The 19,087-nt window shown below is 36.7% G+C and overlaps 1 protein-coding gene across 1 annotated transcript in view; it reads left to right on the top strand.

The window, feature by feature from the left end:
* The window catches only part of LOC5571747 (inosine-5'-monophosphate dehydrogenase), a 34,971-nt gene extending 29,793 nt beyond the window's left edge, over positions 1-5,178 (top strand). The window contains exons 5-6 of the mRNA XM_001653725.2: positions 4,091-4,647; positions 4,710-5,178. Of these exons, the coding sequence (XP_001653775.1) occupies positions 4,091-4,647; positions 4,710-4,815 (663 nt within the window). The 3' untranslated portion in view covers positions 4,816-5,178. The remainder of the gene's footprint in view (positions 1-4,090; positions 4,648-4,709) is intronic.
* The last annotated feature ends 13,909 nt before the right edge of the window (positions 5,179-19,087 follow it).

The raw sequence follows: 19,087 nt of genomic DNA, 5'->3' as shown, positions 1-19,087 counted from the left end.
ATATTACATGATTTCGAAGCCTGATATAACAAAGAGAATTTATCCTCAAAGTAACAATAAAAATATTTACCGATAGATTTACCCTTTATTAGCACTAACATATGTTCAGAAATGCACAATTTAATTCGCAATCATTGAATTTGATGGAACTTGTATGGTGCACATGTGCACCACTGGGCGTACGGCACACAAAAAAGCGTAATATCCAAATTTCATTATTGTTTACATTAAACATGAAATTGTTGTTATTAGCTCATTTTGCAATTTTACTGAAAATTCGGCATGAAATAAGGTAAATCTTTACAAAAGTTGTGCGGAAAGTGATTTTATCGGATATTCCGATGAAGATTCTCTGATGCTTTGAGTGGATTTGACGAAGTTACCGATAAAGTGGCGAAAATCGTTAAGCATACTCCGAAATCGATTAGATCTAGAAGTAAGTTCAAAACTAGAATCGTATCGTAAGCGGAATAAATATATAGAACTATATTACAGATTCCGATATCGTGCACTTTATCATTGTCCCAAAGGAGATGAAACAGAAGATGAGAATTTGGATATGAGCGATGATGACGATGAAGTAATCCAGTTGACGGTTCTTCCGCTGTCTGAAAACATCGAAGTATTGGATTATACTTATGTAACGAGCTAGGTAAATGAAAAGATAAGAAACAACAATTACAAAAGCGTTTGAAGAAAGCTCATCTGAAAAAAATACGATGAAGCCATAAAGTACTCCAAGTTCCTGGTGGTGCATCAGAGCACCAACTCATATATGATTTTAAGTTACCTTGAACACTAATTGATAGTTCAAAAATAAGGTTTTGTTCTACGATTTTGCGCAAAAGTGTACATTTCTATTTTTAATCATGAATAAAAGTCATGGGCGGGATAGGGTTAAGAGATAGACAATTGTTTCTTGCTAGCACTCGAATAGTAATGATTTATTTTTCTTTTCCGTTTGACCAACAGACCTCTCGTTGGTCGCTTCTGATTGTTCTTGAAAACATCGCATTTCGTTTATATCAGAGTACACGGGAAAAAATTCTGTGGTAAAAATTACTATTGTAGCTGACTACGCCCATTCTTGAAACTACCATGGAATTTCAGACCAATTTACTATGTTTACGGTACATCCCACCACATTACTGGTACATTTGACAGAAATAATTTACAACAATCTGATTTCGACAACAGACATGGTAAAATCAAGCGCATTTCTGGTCTGCTGAAAATTGCCGGTGCGAGCGCTTAAGTTAACCCCCTAAAATGGTAGTTTTTACCGCACAATTTTTTTGCGTGTATGCGTAAGGCAAAATGGATACACTCAAAATGAAAACACATCAACTTCTTTCTTACCCTAGTTGCAGTCATCTTCCCAATGGATCACAGGTGATCCACCACAAAAAATATTTTTTTCATTTCTATTCATATTTTCGAGTAAAACTTTACATCTTTTGTTCTGGTGATTTATCCAGATATCACATTTTCTATTTTAAAACTACGAAAAACCTCGTGGGAAAGAAAGGGTTAAGAGTGCCAGTACTACCCCTATCGCCACCGACAAAAAAAAAACTATATCAAGGAGTTTTAAGAAAAACGCATCAGCGTAAACCATCTGATAATCGATTAAATTGAATGATTATGTCAACTGCATTTGATTGATCCTACATATGACCATTTTCGGGTCCCCGGGATGCATCAAATTTATGATAAAGTGTACAATTTGTATCTCAACATCTGTGTCAAGCGTATGGGAACGCATTTTAGTGAACTATTATGTTCGATCTATACTTTTAGAGATTTGAAACGGTTCAAAACCTAACAAATCTAGAGCCTGTTCTTCAGGACATTAAGCCCGAGTTGCCGCATTTGGTACACTCTAAACGGTGCTTAACGTTCATTTATAATGTTGAATATCGGATCTTAATGATTTATGCAAAATAAAATGAATGCCATTGGAAATAAATAAAGATAACTTGGCATGTCCCAAAAAATCTCCTTTTTCTACCCGACTTGACCCAGTGACCCACCACAAAAACTCCGGCTACATGAGTATTCCCGAGTTCCTCCGGCCATTTCTAGAAACAAGATATGTGGGCCAGTATACTGACAAAATATTATTTCAATCCGTTAAGTATTCGCTGAGTGGTGAGGGTTTTAGTATTTTTGCTTTCATTCAGGCCTATACGGGTTAAGTCATCGTGCAAAAGTTTGGGTTCACTCCTTAATATGATGTGTATCGTGCAAAAGCTTGGGATCACCTGAGTCGCACGTAAATTATTTTTGTCCATATATCCGCCATTTTAAAACCGATTTTAATTTTCCAAAGCTTTTTCAAATGCAAATAACGGTGCATACATGATTGGTTTGAGATTTCACTGAATTTTCGTGTTTTAAGTAAGTTCAGGTGAACCCAAATTTTTGCACGATACACCATACTGAGGAAAGGGGGGTCCGTAGGCTTGAGGTTACGCTTCCGCTTCATAAGCGGAAGGTCATGGGTTGAATTCCCAGCCCCTCCACAAAAAAAAACCCTTCCAGCCACCAGAAGACGCCGCACGGAGGACTGGGGAGCACATCCATCCTCCGTCAGTATCAGATGGTGACTGAGACAAACTGACCCTCTTCGTAGGCAGCTAGCCTCAAACGACTTAGGAACACGGCAAAACGAAAACCACCGCACCGCAAGAGCAAAGGACTATGGCTTATGGAAATCGATTGGACTGAACAGCAGAGCTCTCTCCTACCTGATCGATATGAGAGTAATGTCGAATTCGTTTTTAAACCTAGGTTGGAACTGGCGCAACCCGTTCTGAATCACAGTTCCAACCCCAACCCGATTCAGGTTCGACCGAACTACAATTTGCTTGACGTTTGTTTGTTTATGTCTTGATCACCGACCCAGTTCCTAAAAACGAAAACGACATAAGAGTAGAAGAGAGTGAAAGCAGATGTAAATATAGATTAGTTAAAAATAGATTTGTATCGGTATAGTAGATACAGACAAATTGATTCCGGTACAGTAGTGGCCACGAGCACGGAGTGCCTAAAAAAAAACACCATACCACAGACAAACAGACGTAACACTTAGAACAAATCTCGATCTAAATCATAGTCACGAAGACATGTACGCCCAATGCTAAAATTAGTGTGTCTGGCCGACGGACCAACAGATGGCGGTAGTGTGTAAACGTCAAACGCGAACAAAAACGATGCGAGCGCTGCGGGTGGCGGATTGGCCACCTAGCATATTTTTGTATCGACCGTTAAAAAGGTGGTCGATGGACAATGGTGAGAGTGTGACGTCTGTTTGTCTGTGACCGTACTGAGGGATGAACTCAAACTTTTGCACGATGACTTGGATGATTGTTTCATTGATTTTGAATAATTTTCAGATTTTGAATAGTTTTTAGATTTTTCCGCAAACATTTCGTGAGCGTCCTTCAAAGAATATAAGATTACGATTCTAATGACACATTGATTTAAAATTTTGGTCTCCAATGCTGAGGAAATCAGTCATGTTTTTTCAGTGTGTTTTTTGAAAAATGTCACAATTTAAGTAAAAATTTAGTAAACAAAATTAAAAAAAATGTTTTTGTACGAAATAAGAAAAACTCATTGGCTTTCGGATGCGCCATTAAGAATTTCAATTGGAGTTGTAATCACAGAGATATGGACAAAACACTTTTGTGTTTTAAGGGGTGATCCCAAACTTTTGCACGATAGTATAACTGCTAGGTGGGATGTTTTTGTAAAAATACCTACGAAGTAAGAAAAACTCATTGGCTTTCGGATGCGCCATTAAGAATTTCAATTGGAGTTGTAATCACAGAGATATGGACAAAACACTTTTGTGTTTTAAGGGGTGATCCCAAACTTTTGCACGATAGTATAACTGCTAGGTGGGTTGTTTACAAAATGGATCTATAGATGCGCTTCAATTTACTAAGAAACTTCTCCGAATAATCGTTATAATTATTAAAATCAACGCTTTAGATGCTATTCAAAAAGCGCATAAAATCCACAGAATAAACCATTGTTTGCTGCCTTCCTACACCTAGTAATCCTCATTCATTATCCGTTATAGGTCATCGCCGGAAATGTAGTAACGCGACAACAGGCTAAAACCTTGATAGATGCTGGATGTGACGCACTTCGTGTCGGTATGGGATCCGGTTCCATCTGCATTACGCAAGAGGTTATGGCATGTGGATGCCCTCAAGCCACTGCTGTGTATCAAGTCAGCAGAATAGCTCGGGAATTTGGTGTTCCTGTTATCGCTGATGGAGGAATTCAATCAATTGGGCACATCATGAAGGCTCTTTCCTTGGGAGCATCTAGTGTCATGATGGGATCACTTCTCGCAGGTACATCAGAAGCACCTGGTGAATATTTCTTCAGCGATGGCGTACGTCTCAAGAAATATCGCGGAATGGGCAGTCTAGAAGCGATGGAGCGGAAAGATGCGAAAGGAGCTGCTGGTGCACGTTATTTTCATACTGATATGGACAAATTGCGTGTAGCTCAGGGAGTTAGTGGTAGCATAGTTGACAAAGGATCTGTTCTACGATTCTTGCCATATCTTCAATGCGGTTTACAACACAGCTGTCAAGACATTGGCACCAAATCTTTACAAAATTTGAAGTATGTTTTAAAATTTAGATTTCGTTATCTAATACTAAAATATGTCTTTATTTCTCTTTCAGGAAAATGATTTATAGTGGGGAGCTACGTTTTATGAGACGTACTCATTCGGCGCAAGCTGAAGGCAATGTCCACAGCTTATTTTCCTACGAGAAGAGACTGTTCTGAAAGCCAGTTAAACGATGAGTCTGAAGAGATACGAATCATGTTTTTTTCTATATCGTTTAGTTAATATATCATGCAGAATCGATGTGTCAAATAATTATGTTAAAATTATTCCGTTTAAATAGCGATATTTCCAGGATTTTTTTAAGCGTAAAATTACATTATTTAGGTATAAAATTGACAGGAAATAATCTACTTAAATTTAAGACGCTTGGCTTCAAAATCTCTGACCAACCATTTTCAAAGTATTGGAATTATAATTCTGAAAAGCAAAACTATTAGTTAGACATGAGCATTAAGGAAGTAACAGTTCATAGTAATTTTTTATAATTTTATTGTGTATCAAATAAAACAATGTGATCCAAATGTTAGCACTTTATTCCAATCTTCTGACAGAAAATCCCTTCAACAAAAAGCAATGGATCACCTTCCTCGCTCATGTTCACAGCAGCACAACTAGTCCACGAACGTACGATGCTGCCATCTGGAAAAAGTTTAGTGAAGAAACATAGAAAATTTTGCCTGACAACGTAGAGGAAGTCAACTTTCAAATGCTTATGGGTAGGCGGGGCATAGTGAGCATATCAAACGTTCGGTCACAAATAGTAGTTCAGTAAGCAATATTAATGTTTTTTTGTCATACGCTTCTTGTCTTCCATGACCTTCCGCTTACGAAGCGAAAGCGTAACCTCGAGGCTACGAGACCCCCCAAGAAAGGATTTTAAAGAAGATTCAAAAATTACGTCCATTATTCGGCATATTTAAACTTTGAAAGGGTGGTGCTTTATGGAGATGAATTAGCCACGGGCTGAAAATCTCCCTAATAAAGCTAATAATAATAATAATTCGCGTCTACGAAGGAAATTACCACAGTTGACCCTATGCGTGAAGCTCCGATTATTTTACATGGCAAAGCATAGGAAGTCAATTTTCAAATGCTTCTAAACAACTCAAAACACTTTTTAATTAAATTCTGTTAAGTGTACGGGATTAGACTATTGATCAACTATACTGCCCATAATCGCATAACAGTCCCATGTCGAATTTTGACCGATTTGCGTTTGTTGCATAAACCAACTCAACATCGTCAGAAGATCGATAAAAACTGCTAAAAAAGTAGCCTTTGTTCCAAACTTGTACAAAAACAAACCCCATTTGTGTTGTCCCATCTTGAAAATATTCGCATAATAGTCACATCAAAGTCCGTACAACGGTCGGGCTCAGAATGGGTACCACTTCGAGCACTACATACGGTCTCTCGGTACTACTAGTTATTCACTGATGTGTAGAGAAGTAAAGGGAAATCAATTATACAGTAAAACCTCCATGAGTCGATGTTCTATGTCTTAATATCGACTCATGGAATCATACTTAAACAAAATTTCATGGTAACTATGATTATTCGCTCAAATAGCTTTTCAAAGCATTTCTGTTCCATGACTCGATGTTTGCATGAGTCTATGGTCCCTTCAGATATCGACCCATGGAGGTTTGACTGTTTTTAATGCACACTTGCTTACGGTATTGTAAATGTCATGTATTCACGTTGTTACGAAAATATTTTTAAATTAGTGGGTATCACACATAATTATGTATTTTCAATTACGATGCATTACAGATTTTCATTTTAGATGAGGCTTATGCAATTATTAATCTTCTTTTAGGTCCGTAGGTTATCATTTGGGTGGTACGAGAGAAATAAAAATAAATTAGCAACAACAAAAAATTAAGTTAATTTTATTTTTTTTTTAATTTAAATTTTGTAATGATTCTTTGCTGGTGCTCAGGAATATCGAACTAAAACTTATTTTTGCGTTTTTCGATAACTGGTAAAATTGACTTAAGGAGTACTGGCTTGTAAGTGTGCAAAATGAACTTGTCAACGCGAAAGCAAGATTTCCATATAAACACCATTAGCAATTATCGTCTTCTTCATCTGCTTATTGGGAAAATACAGAAAAACTTTGGCTCGGCGCATCCCACGAGCCACTGTATTTTAGATCTGCGGTCACGGCTTACAGAAGTTGCCTGAAAAATTTGTTTCGTCATTCTGGATTTCCCATATAACAGATTAGCTAGATTCGTCCTGAATCAGGTTGTTCTGGAACATCTCGAATCATTTCCATCGGATTCCATTTCCGCATTATCCAAAAGATGATCATCTGGGTCTTTCATGACTGTAAGCGCATTCCACATCATGACGTGTGTTTTGAGAAAGCATTCAATCCGTTTTTTTATCTGGTGATTCATCCATGGACATACAGTATTCTATCCTCAACTCGCTGTTCCGTATCTCGATATCGAGTTACAGAATTTGTAGTAAATGTGGGTTTTCATGGATACCTCGATGGTCCCTTGACCCAAAATTACCCTGATTTTGTGTTCTTTAACACGATATTTCCCTAACTCGATAGTCGCCTTAATATCGAGTTACGGAGAGTTGACTGTACTACAATAACTAATTTTTACGGCCAAAGAACATAAATAGCAAATAAAACAACCAGTGCATTAAAAACAATGAGTGTTTTAGTAGCTGTCGAACGAGCCGATAAACATGATGGGACTGGTATGCAAATACATTTGTATATTATATTGTATATAATCGCATAACAGTCTCGCTACGATTGGTGTGCACTTTAAAGCAAATTTTCAAACTCAATTCAAAAGAAATTTATAAGTTTTTTTTCTTGTACTCAACAAACAGTGATATGTAGAAATTGTGTTAAATTTAGGCCAAATAGAGACTCAAAATGGAGCGAAATTGTTTCCACATTTCAATCGTCTTTTTCTCAGTTTGTCGTTTTCCAACATGGGACTGTTGTGCAAAGAGGGGCAGTATAGAATCAGCAGCATATTGAGAAAAAATATAAAACTCAAAATTATATGCCTATAATGTAGCCCATCAAAAGTATATCAACATACATTGAAAAGATTTTAAATAACTATTGTAGTTAATTTTATATGAGGATTTGAAATTTCACTTCCTATACCTTGCCGGGTTAAATTTTCGACGCTTCACGCATCGAGCAAACTTTTCCCAGATGGCAGCACCGTACCTTCGTACACTCGGATAAGCCCCGTCACGCTTTTTCCAATACCTAATACATGGATTGTCACACTTTCGTAGATCTCCTCCCTCAAATGTTGGACGTATTTTTTAATGTTCCCTTACCCTGTCTTTCCCACGGTTTTGTTCGACAATTTATTTGTCAAAATGGCGTTTCTAAAAACGGTGCTTGAACAAAAGCTGTCCCAAAATTTCACTTGATGGATGTTACAATCAAACTGTTGTATGGGGGAAACTCTGAGAAATGACGTTTAGAGGTTGCTCCGATGATAATTAAAAAAAAAATTCAAATTTCTAGTTCAGCTAAATTACTTAGAATCCATAGTTAATTTTTTTGCAGATAGCTTGGGGTCCGAGCTAAGTGAACGAAAATTATTCACTGTATGTTTTCAACGAAAATTTTGCACATTCATTTTTTAAATGTTCTAAAACAATGATTTTTCCAGCACATTTTAATTTTTTATCATCAAAAGTGGGTATCAAACGTAACGCTAGAATTTTTCTTTACTTATGATTGGGAAATTTTGTAATGAAAAGCTTTGCCGAGCACACATCCTAATTTTATGCGTTTCGGAGTTATTCGAGATTTACTGTAGGCAGAAATGCGACTTTATTGTATTTTTTTGCATAATATCATACAAATGTGATCATATTTCCAACATATTTTCTCATAAATGGAAAGAAACCTAGCGGCGCACAATTGTTGTGAAGGCTGGATTTATTATTTGGTAGACGGTTTTCATCAATTATGAACTATTTAACTAAAACCTGCAGGGCTGTTACAACAGTCGCAAATTTCGCGATCCTCGCGGATTTCGCGATTTTCGCGGATTTGGTACGCCAGGCGCGAAAATCGCGAGAGACTGAAATTCTGTCGCAAAAATCGCGGGTTTCCCAAAACATCCAAAAAAGTAGATTGGAGTACCTTGTACCTTTTAATCCCGCCCTAATTGCTTATCTTTCACAGCCACGCGTATTTCGACTAATACTTGCAGTCTTCTTCAGTGTCAGTTACTTGTATCAGATACGAGTAACTGACACTGAAGAAGACTGCAAGTGGTAGTCGAAATACGCGTATCTATGATAGATAAGTAATTAGGGCGGAATTCAAAGATACAAGGTACCGTAAAACGCGGTAACTTTGATAGTTTTTTCGAAGAAAACTTGAATATGTATGCATGCTGTTTCAAAGAATTATAATTTATATTTTTAAAACAAGTACTGGCATCCTAGCAATTGATTGCAGTTGATAGCTTGCCGAAAGATTTATTTTGAATGGATATATAATTTTTCATATAATTGAAAGTCGGTTTTCTGTTTTGAGGTAACTTTGATAATGGAGTATGAATCGAACAAAATTGAATGAATAACGAACATTTGTAGGGCATTGCATACCTCTAGGCGTTTAACGTTATATGGAAATTTCTGACTTAGGTTACAAAAATGGTCCCAGTTTGTGAAAATGCTATTCGCTAAGAGATTTTAGACCGTATTCAAGTTATATGATAACTAGGCTGTCAAAGATAAGTGGCCAACTATTCAAAACTACATCAAATAGTGATCGTAGAACAGATTGTTTGTAAGCGTTTCGAAAATGCTAAAATCGTGTCAATTTTTAATATTTGTATAAAAAGCCTCAAATGTTCTTGATTCAAATGAAAACCACTCTTACATGAAGTGTCATACTAATATTATTTAATGTTGCATTCGTTTTGCTTAACTGATTAACAGAAATTATGATATTTCGTTAGTATGTGGTGGGTTACGCACTATCAAAGTTACTCGCATTATCAAAGATACCCCGTTTTACGGTACTTCAAAAAGCATCAAAGAATATAAGATCATTTGGAGGCACTTTCTGAAGATGGCTAGGATTCATTGTGTATCTGTATACAATATCGGAAAAAATGTCGGTTAAACAATTTGCTACCATTCTTAAAGTGGCTAGGATTCATTGTGAATCTATATACAATATCGGAAAAAATGTCAGTTAAACAATTTGCTACCATTCTCAAGGTGCACAAATCGAGAGCTCAAAATTTAAAAGTCAATAATGGCCACGTCCTTACGGTCATCGGTGAAGAGAAAGAATGTTAGTTAGACAACCATTGTTACTAGAGACCGAGTATACCACTGCATATCCACAGTTGCCGTGGAAAGGATATTGGGTTAGTGGGATAAGTAAAGGATCTGCGAATCAACATATTCACGCCTAATCAGATTCTCGATATTATTTGATATACGCATTGTACTTCGAGCATTTGTTTGTTGCCCAGTACCATCACAATCTTGAATTTCATTTGTTTTAATACATCAATAAGTTTTTGTAGAAGTTGTATCAAAATTAGTTGCTCAGATCTTGAGGTAGAAAGTATGAAACGTCGAAAGAGTTTTAAATGTATAATGTACTGTATATTGGCCAATGGATTACCTGCTTTGCTCTTGCCCACAGTTGATCAGCAGGAGTTTTCTCATTTTATTCAGAGTCTATGAATGGAGAGTTGCGCGAAGAGGCTTCTTTGAATGGTTGTTCTTCTTTGTCTTCGAAAATAAACCCCTATCTGTTTTGCTGGTCTGCTCGATAGGTAGACGGTTTGACAGTTCGATAGGTAGATTTGGTTTCACTCTTCGCGCAACTCTCCATTCATAGACTCTGATTTTATTTTGTATGGGGAAAGGCATCTAACTTCAAATATCTTGTTAATGGAAGATTCAATCGAAAAAATATTTGGTAGGCATGATAGCCATCATCATTACGCACAACCGGTACCAAATATTTATTTCGAAAATAGTTCCCAGTTTTGAGAAATAATTCGTTAGATGCATTTCGTCTTACAAATATATTTTCGCGTTACCTGTTAGCGATTTTTCGTTCATAGAAACTAGCGCTATGAAACCCTTAATATACTTATACCTGAATATAAACCCCGTATATGAAACCCTGAATAGGGTTTCAGTGCTAGTAATGGACCCCTCAGTAACTGAGATTCATTCTCGACACTTTTTTGCAATGATATCTTAGATGAATATACGTTTTGTGCTGCCTTTCAACAAGTTCCATGTCTTTACTTCATAGTGCATTTTTTAAACACACAAAAACATTCGATTTTGCCCATGAAATACTCATTTGGATGTTGTCCTTATGCCTATTATGGACCCTCCTCCCGGGGTCCATAATATGAATGGTTATAAATTTGACGTTTCCTATAATGGACCCCCTATTTGATTCCCAATGTTATCCGGCTCGCTGCCGACGAAATGCTTATTATGAACCCTCTTGCTTGGTTTCATTTACAAAACAATTACTGTGCAAGAGATTTGCTGCCGCTATTTCGCTTAGCTCCCTCGGTATTATCGTATTTTCTGATGTTGTGCGTTGTGATTTGAAGTGAAACTTCTGTAGACGACGAATAGTACTCTAAAAGACCCGGAATTATTGAAAGTGACATCAATTGTGCTGTTTTAGTTGCCGAAAAATTGAGCTGGAAACAACGATCACAATAATCGTATGCAACAACACGCTGTCCAACTCATTGTTATCGCCAATTTGCTGTCTTATTTACCTACTTGTGTTTGAGACCGGCACCGTCAATTCCGTCACAAATAGGGCTAAAACCATTGCAATGAACAGAATCTGCAAAACTTGCAAACTTGACTGCGTTGTTGGCGAGAGCGTTGTTTGCGAAGGCTTCTGCGTGGAGATGAATCGTTTTCATGCAAGATGTGTCGGTTTGTCCGAGGATCAAGGAAAAGCCTGTTCTCAACGGAATATTTTTTGGATGTGCGACGAATGCACAGAACTCATGGGAACCATAAAGTTTCGTGCCGTGGTGAATAAAATGCGATCTCATACCAAACCGCTTGAAATAGAGATTGAACGACTAAAATCGGATGCTGCAGAAATGCGGGAAAAAATGAACACTATGCTGGACCACGTAACAAATAAATCTGCTGCATGTGTGATTGAACCTACACATGAGGAAGCATTCCGTTTTTCACCTAGTACTAGTTATGTACCTCTTTCATCAACCAGAGTCAGCGTTAATCGAGCGAATGAAAGACAGAGCAACGATTCTTTGAAATTGCATATTTCGAATATTGCAAACGACGTTACAGAGGAGGAAGTTCTGCAAATGATTAATGAAGCTATCGGAGTTGAGCAAGTTCGTAATATCAAGTGTTTGGTGCCGCCTTGGAAGGATTTATCGTCTTTAGATCATATTTCTTTCAAAGTTGAAATAGAAAATGATTATCGTGAGACAGTACTGAAAACTTCAACTTGGCCGAAGGAGTACGATGCAGAGAGTTTGTCAACTTTGGGAATAGAACCTGGAGACCAATGCGTGGATAGAGGATCGCTTCATGTTATATGTTTCACTTTGATTAAACAAAATAGTTGCTGTTATGAACGATCGTGATTGTAGTCCTATTGTTTGGTTTGAACGATTGTTGTAATTCGAGTTGATGTGTATAATTTCTGTTGCTTGGATATCATAGTTATAAGTTACATCATTGGGGCAAATGCCTGTTGATGGTTAAGCCTGATTCGCTGCTGACAAGTAATTTCTTGGCCTATCTTGATGCATGGGAAATTCCTGCAAGGAATCGATCAAGGAAGCGCTTTTTTCTGATCGCAGTATGCAGTTGAAAAGAGATGTCAGTTCAAACGGGAGTCGCTGTAGAAAATTTCTGCAAGGAATCGGCGAGAAATTTCTTAAGCGATTCCTGTTCAGCAGCAAATCAGGCTTTATCAAATAAATAAAATAAAATAAACCTTGGACCAAATATTATCCCTGAAACTGCTGACTAACAATGCAATCGTAGTTCTCCCGGTGGATTTTCATACGCGCAAACAAATTTTGTTGTATAATCTACCGAATCCATGGTAAAATTAAGAACTGCACCAACTATTTTCAACCGACTACAAAAATCTGTTAAGTTTACTATAATCTAGTACAAATCACTGAGCAGTGCAGTAAATGTGACCATGTCCATAGTAGCATCCCGTACAAAGCATTGTATTTCAATCAGTGACACCCACCGTACAACACAGTGTGGTCAAAAGTAGAATGCCAAAATTGTCAAATCAAGAATGTTTCTAGTCATAAATACTGCATCTGTGGTTGAATAAACGGAATATATTTTCTTGTGTAGTGATGTTGACTATGTTTTGGTAGAATTAACAGATAAATGTAGTCGGTTGAAATTTGTTGATGCAGTTCTTAATTTTACCATGGATTCAGTAGTTTCTACAATAAAATTAATTTCAGTGTAGGAATAAGGTTGCTTTGAGTGTTAATTTTCTGTTTTTCTGTTGAAAGTCCATAATACCCAAAGGGTCCAAACCAGCATCGACTCCCTATCTGGTCACTTTAAATTTTAAAGTATTATAAAAATGGAGCAAATGTCACCGTGTTGTGTACACTAAAGAGTCTAAATTATATATAGCTTATAGCACAGAGAACTTATAGTTTCTTTAGTGTACACTTTTAACATGAAAACGACATTAGATGGCTCTGGCAGCTATACACGGGAAAAAATTCTGTAGTAAAAATGACTATTTTAGCTGACTTCGCCCATTCTTGAAACTACCATGGAATTTCAGACCAATTTACTATGTTTACGGTACATCCTACCACATTACTGGTACATTTGACAGAAATAAATTACAACAGTCTGATTTTGACTACGGACATGGTAAAATCAAGCGCATTTCTGGTCTGCTGAAAATTGCCGGTGCGAGCGCTTAAGATAACCCCCTAAAATGGTAGTTTTTACCGCACAATTTTTTTGCGTGTATGAATTCAAATTTAGTACACTTGGTGAGTATTCAAATTTAGTACAGGCAAACAAAGTTTGTCACACCATGTTTGCCATATATTGGATGGCGTCGTAGCTAACAAAACCACCACATAACGTGTAACACAGACTGTTGAATGCAAGGTATGTGCTTCTGCTAAACTGTCATACACTGATAGAAAATTTATAGTATTTATTTATAACTACTCCCGTATCATTATTTTTATGATGCTAAACAAAAATAATGGGTCATGCATGGCCTGATTCGCTACTTATCACATAGTAACGCACATGCGCTAGCGACTATGCATGAAAAATCGCTAAAAGGTAACGCGAAAAATATTTATATATTTTTATATATTTATATGGCGAAATGCATCTAACGATTTATTTCTCGAAATGGATACCTTCTTTGCTCTTGTTCACAGTTGATCAGCAGAAGTTTCCTCGTTTAATTTTGTATGAGGAAAGGCATCTAACTTAAAATATCTTGTTAATGAAAGCTTTATTCGAAAAAATATTTGGTAGGCGTGAGAGACATCGTCATTACGCACAATCGGTACCAAATATTATTTCGAAAATAGTTCCCAATGGATTACTTGCTTTGCTCTTGTTCACAGTTGATCAGCAGGAGTTTTCTCATTTTATTTTGTATGGGGAAAGGCATCTAACTTCAAATATCTTGTGAATGAAAGCTATAATCAAAAAAATATTTGGTAGGCGTGATAGCCATCATCATCACGCACAACCGGTACCAAATATTTTTTCGAAAATAGGTAGTTCCCAATTTTGAGAAATAATTCGTTAGATGCATTTCGCCATACAAATATTTTTCGGGTTACCTTTTAGCGATTTTTCGTACACAGACACTAGCGCATGTGCGTTACGGTGTGGTGAGTAGCGAATCAGGGCATGTAAAATTAAATATTTTAATTATTGGTGGTTTATCGAGACTATTCTATTTTTTTTCCTACAGCTTCCTACAATAAAATTGAGAAGTATGATGAGTTGTTTGAGTTTGTAGTTTTTTTTTAACCTTATTTCAAAATGCTTCGATGCGACATAGCAGAGAACTGGCGTTTTGTCCATACAAGAGCATTGATTTTAATGCACGACATCTTTTAAAAGAAGCAGTTTTGATTCTTTCCCATTCTGTTGAAACATTTTTACTTTTCTTGAGCTTAAAGAATAAAATCACCTGTATAAATACACTTCAACGGCGAGGTATAGCTTTTTTATATTTCCTTTATTTAGCGATAGACGGAGCATAGTGAGCACCCTGTATTATCACCGTAAACTTCCCTTCAAAACATTTGAATTAAATTTAAGTTAGTTCTGTATAATCAAAACTATCAATAAATGGTAAAACCACAGCCAAACAGACGTAAAATCCCGTCGCAACTAGAAAATCAACGCAACAAGAACCCACTGACTATTTTTCATCGTTGCGCGAGCACTTTTAACATGAAAACGACACAAGATGGCTCTGATAGCTAGATAAAATCAAATTTCTAAATTACTAAATTTCGAATTTCTATAGTGCCAGAGTCACCTAGTGTCGTTTTCATATTAATAGTGTCCGCATTTTTTAAAACGTCAAGTGCTGCTGCCATCTGGTAAAAGTTTGCTCGATGCGTGAAGCGTCGAAAATTTCCCCGGCAACGTAAATTTCAAATATTGTGTGCACATGTGATATAATTTTGAGTTTTATATTTTTTTCTGTTTTTCTGTTGTGTACACACGCCGAAAGTGTTTTGAATATTTCAGAAGCATTTGAAAATAAAAAATAAAAAAATAAAATAAAATCGGAGCTTCACGCGGTCACCTTCGTTTTATTTATTTATTTTATTTATTATTTAGACGGGGCATTAATACTTATGACACTTGATGATGTCTTGAAATGTATTCCATTCCCTATCCCTAAAAAATATAAAAAAGCCTCGCCGCTCAAGAAAAGTGATCAGAATGGATCCCAGAAAAGGCAATCACGGAATAACTTGTAAGCATCAGATCCAAGGTTCTATTACTATTATTATTAGATGTCTGACAACTTGTTTGTTACGCAATTTCATCGTTGCGCGAGCACTTTTAACATGAAAACGACACTAGATGACTCTGACAGCTAGACAAAATCAAAATTTAGTACACTTTAATCATAAATTTCTATAGCTGTCTAGTACACTTTAATCATAAATTTCTATAGTAGTCACCTAGTGTCGTTTCCATATTAAAAGTGTCCGCACCACGTTTTTTCAAGTTTTGAACGTGGTATTTGAGTGTACGAGTGCTGCCATCTGGTTTACCAAACTTTTAAGTTTGTTCGATGCGTGAAGCGTCGAAAATTGTCACATCAAAAAATGAAGGTTTTTTGCAACTGGAATTTACGTATGATTTTGTTTTGAAAAACTTTTTTTTTGTTTTAATTTGTTGTGGTTGTTGAAGTAGGGTCGATGTACCAATAGCCGCAAATATTCGTATAAAATCGAAAAATAACGCTAGCGCCATTATTTTTACATCATCTGAAAACTTTTTATCTTGATTTTGTGGGAAAAATATGAAAACTGCGAAAACTCATATGTTTGCATTTATTATCGCTTGTGCCACTATAGGAATACATGTGCCTATAGTAGCACTATTTCTAATTTCTGTTCCTATAGTAGCACTAGCATCACGGCGTTGGCAAAATACTAGACAAAACCGTATTTTTACAAAGCTTTTATAGTTTTCCTTGAAAGTGTGGATCAAAAGCTTTCGTTTGATGTAAAAATTTGATGTAAATTAATTCATTAATTATTTTGTATAATAAAAAATAGTTTCTCTCAGTAGTGCTACTATAGGAACAATAGGTTAACTATAGGCGTAAGGGAGCTCAAATTTTAAGCAAAACTAATTATTTCGATCATTTTTTGAACAAAATCAAGCTGTGTATCAAGGGTACTTTTTTCAATCCTACCCTATTAGGCTGATATTCAAAACTGAAAAGGCAATAGATGGCTCTTTTTCAATGGTAGTAAAAACGAAATCCTGAAGCAAAGAAAGCACCACGGAAGATGAACTAAACACAAAAAGTTATGTATTCACTTTACACTTGATGTCTAATCACTATTTTTTTGATCCAGTTTCCTAATTGCAAGCAATTTACGATTTTCATTATTTTTCATACGTTTTGACAGTTCTCCGACTACCATTCTTCCATGCGCTTGTGTTGAAAGTTTGAGAAATTTGAGAATCCAGCGTAGCGCGATCAGTGGGTGACATACAAACAACAGTGTCGTCGCTCGGCGGCCGGTAAGAGAAACTGAATGTTCGAAAGGTTGTTGTCTGTAATTTTTGCTGCTGGCGCCAACTGTTAGCGTTTGAGAACAAAATAAACAGTCATTACCCTATTATTTAATGGTTGCCACGATGTTCAAAATTTCGATTCCCACTGTTCCTATCGTGACGTTGTTTTGTTTACATCATCAAGAAAAAAAAGTGCAGTTTCGTTAGCCGAACTATACCATCAAACGATTTACTTATAAGTTCCTCTTTCAATTATTTAGCTTGCGAACCATGTCGGAAACGGGAGAAGCACGGAGTTCATCGGAAATCGCCGACGATGTGGATATGGAGGAAGAGTATCTTTTGGATGGAAGCGCAGATGATCCGCTTGCCAGATTTCGTTCCAGTACCCACTCCAGCTACGATGACCCAGATTCTATTGAGGAAATGATGGAACAGATTCCCGTGAAGAATAGTGAATTTGATATCACGAGACGAAAATGGCCCGGAAGAACGTATCCCGAATCGAGATAAAAACAACAACCGTTCAATCCATTCGAACAGGAAGTCTTCAGAAAACGATTTATATGTTTTCACTCTACTGGTTTACAAACGTGGATTCAAGGGGCAAACATCAGGTGCCTACATCGCCCGCTGGGATATATCCGTGAACAGCAGAGAAGAGTTTTTGACAACGGTGTGAAATTTGGCAAGTGAATATCTGCATCGTGAAATCATTTTTGAAGCAAGTGCTGATGGTGACTCTTCTCCTAAGTGGTGTTCCAAAGAAAAACCGACCGAGGAAGATTTCAACAAGTTTGCTCTGTTTCAATCAGATCGACGTTATTATAAAGTAGAGAACATACAAGACAGCAAACACAATCTTCTTCAAAATTGGCGAGATAAAGAAATATCCCTTTATCTACATATTTATTCACTGAGTGTGAGTAACCGAGCAATTTGGAACACTGTTAAAGAGTGTCTTATTGAACCAAATGAACGAGAACTGCCAGCACACAAGCTTTACTGGATTTGACAGAGGAACTGCGAAGGACCCATGGAGGATTGCTTGAAGCCCATGGTATGGCATGGACTTTTTGCGCCAATGCAATACAGAGTGCTCCGGCATACAAGCGTTCTTCAATGATGGAATATCCCCCTCAGACGTTGGCAGGGTTGTTTCAAGCGAAAGAAGGGATACGAGTGAATACCATCAAACGTGAATTGGAAACTGCTAACAATGTCAATGATAGTTATCATGAAGACATCGTAGCTCTTCGTAAAGCGTTCAACACACTACGTGCATCCGTGAACTCAAGTCTGAAGGCGCTTGATCATCGGATTGAAATGTTGGAGATACGTGAACGAACTAGCAGCACTTTGATCAGCGCCATGAAGTCAACCGTTACGGTTCAGGAGGATGAGATTGGAAAACAATTGAGAAATGATATAACGGATTGTCCTGATCTGGATCATGCAGAATAGACAGGGTTTTTGTTATGATTTTTATGAAATAAAAAAGCAAAGTTAGTTAAATTTATTATTTTTATTTTTCTCTTTATTTTTCAATATCATTGGGAACAGCTACACTGTCCATAACTGCATATTTGTAACATTCGACAAAAGTAGGCATTGAGTAAATGGAATACCAAGTGTGCATTTTATGGCAGTATGGGAGGAAACTAAAATTTCTAAAAATTACCAGGAACTCAAAAGTGCTTATTTGAGGCTGTTTTTTTGTAAAACTCATATCGCATACTAGGTGAGTTGTCAGAAAATAATTCTGATAGAAATTTCATTGCTATCACATTACGATGCCCAATTAAAATATCAATGTGACTGTTATGCGGTTATAATGATCAATGTGGCAAAACAACTTGGTATTTTTTTTCGAATTTTCTAGAACAATCTCACAGATTTCAGTAAGTTGATCGAAAGTATGCATCATTTGATGACTCTCCATGGTATTAACTCCATTTTGTCAAAAATGTCGAATGTGACTGTTTTGCAGTTATGGGCAGTACAGTAGGATCGAATTTCCCTCTGAAATATCCACATTTTCTGAACAACCCATCCATTTTAAATGATGCAAACTGTGACATTACTTCTGCAACAAACATTGATATTTGTGTTACTGTTTTCGTTGTA

This window comes from Aedes aegypti, chromosome 3 (genome assembly GCF_002204515.2).
Source record: "Aedes aegypti strain LVP_AGWG chromosome 3, AaegL5.0 Primary Assembly, whole genome shotgun sequence".
NCBI lineage: Eukaryota > Metazoa > Arthropoda > Insecta > Diptera > Culicidae > Aedes > Aedes aegypti.
The sequence above is the reverse complement of the archived record's forward strand: the minus strand, read 5'-3'. Positions and strand labels throughout refer to the sequence as shown.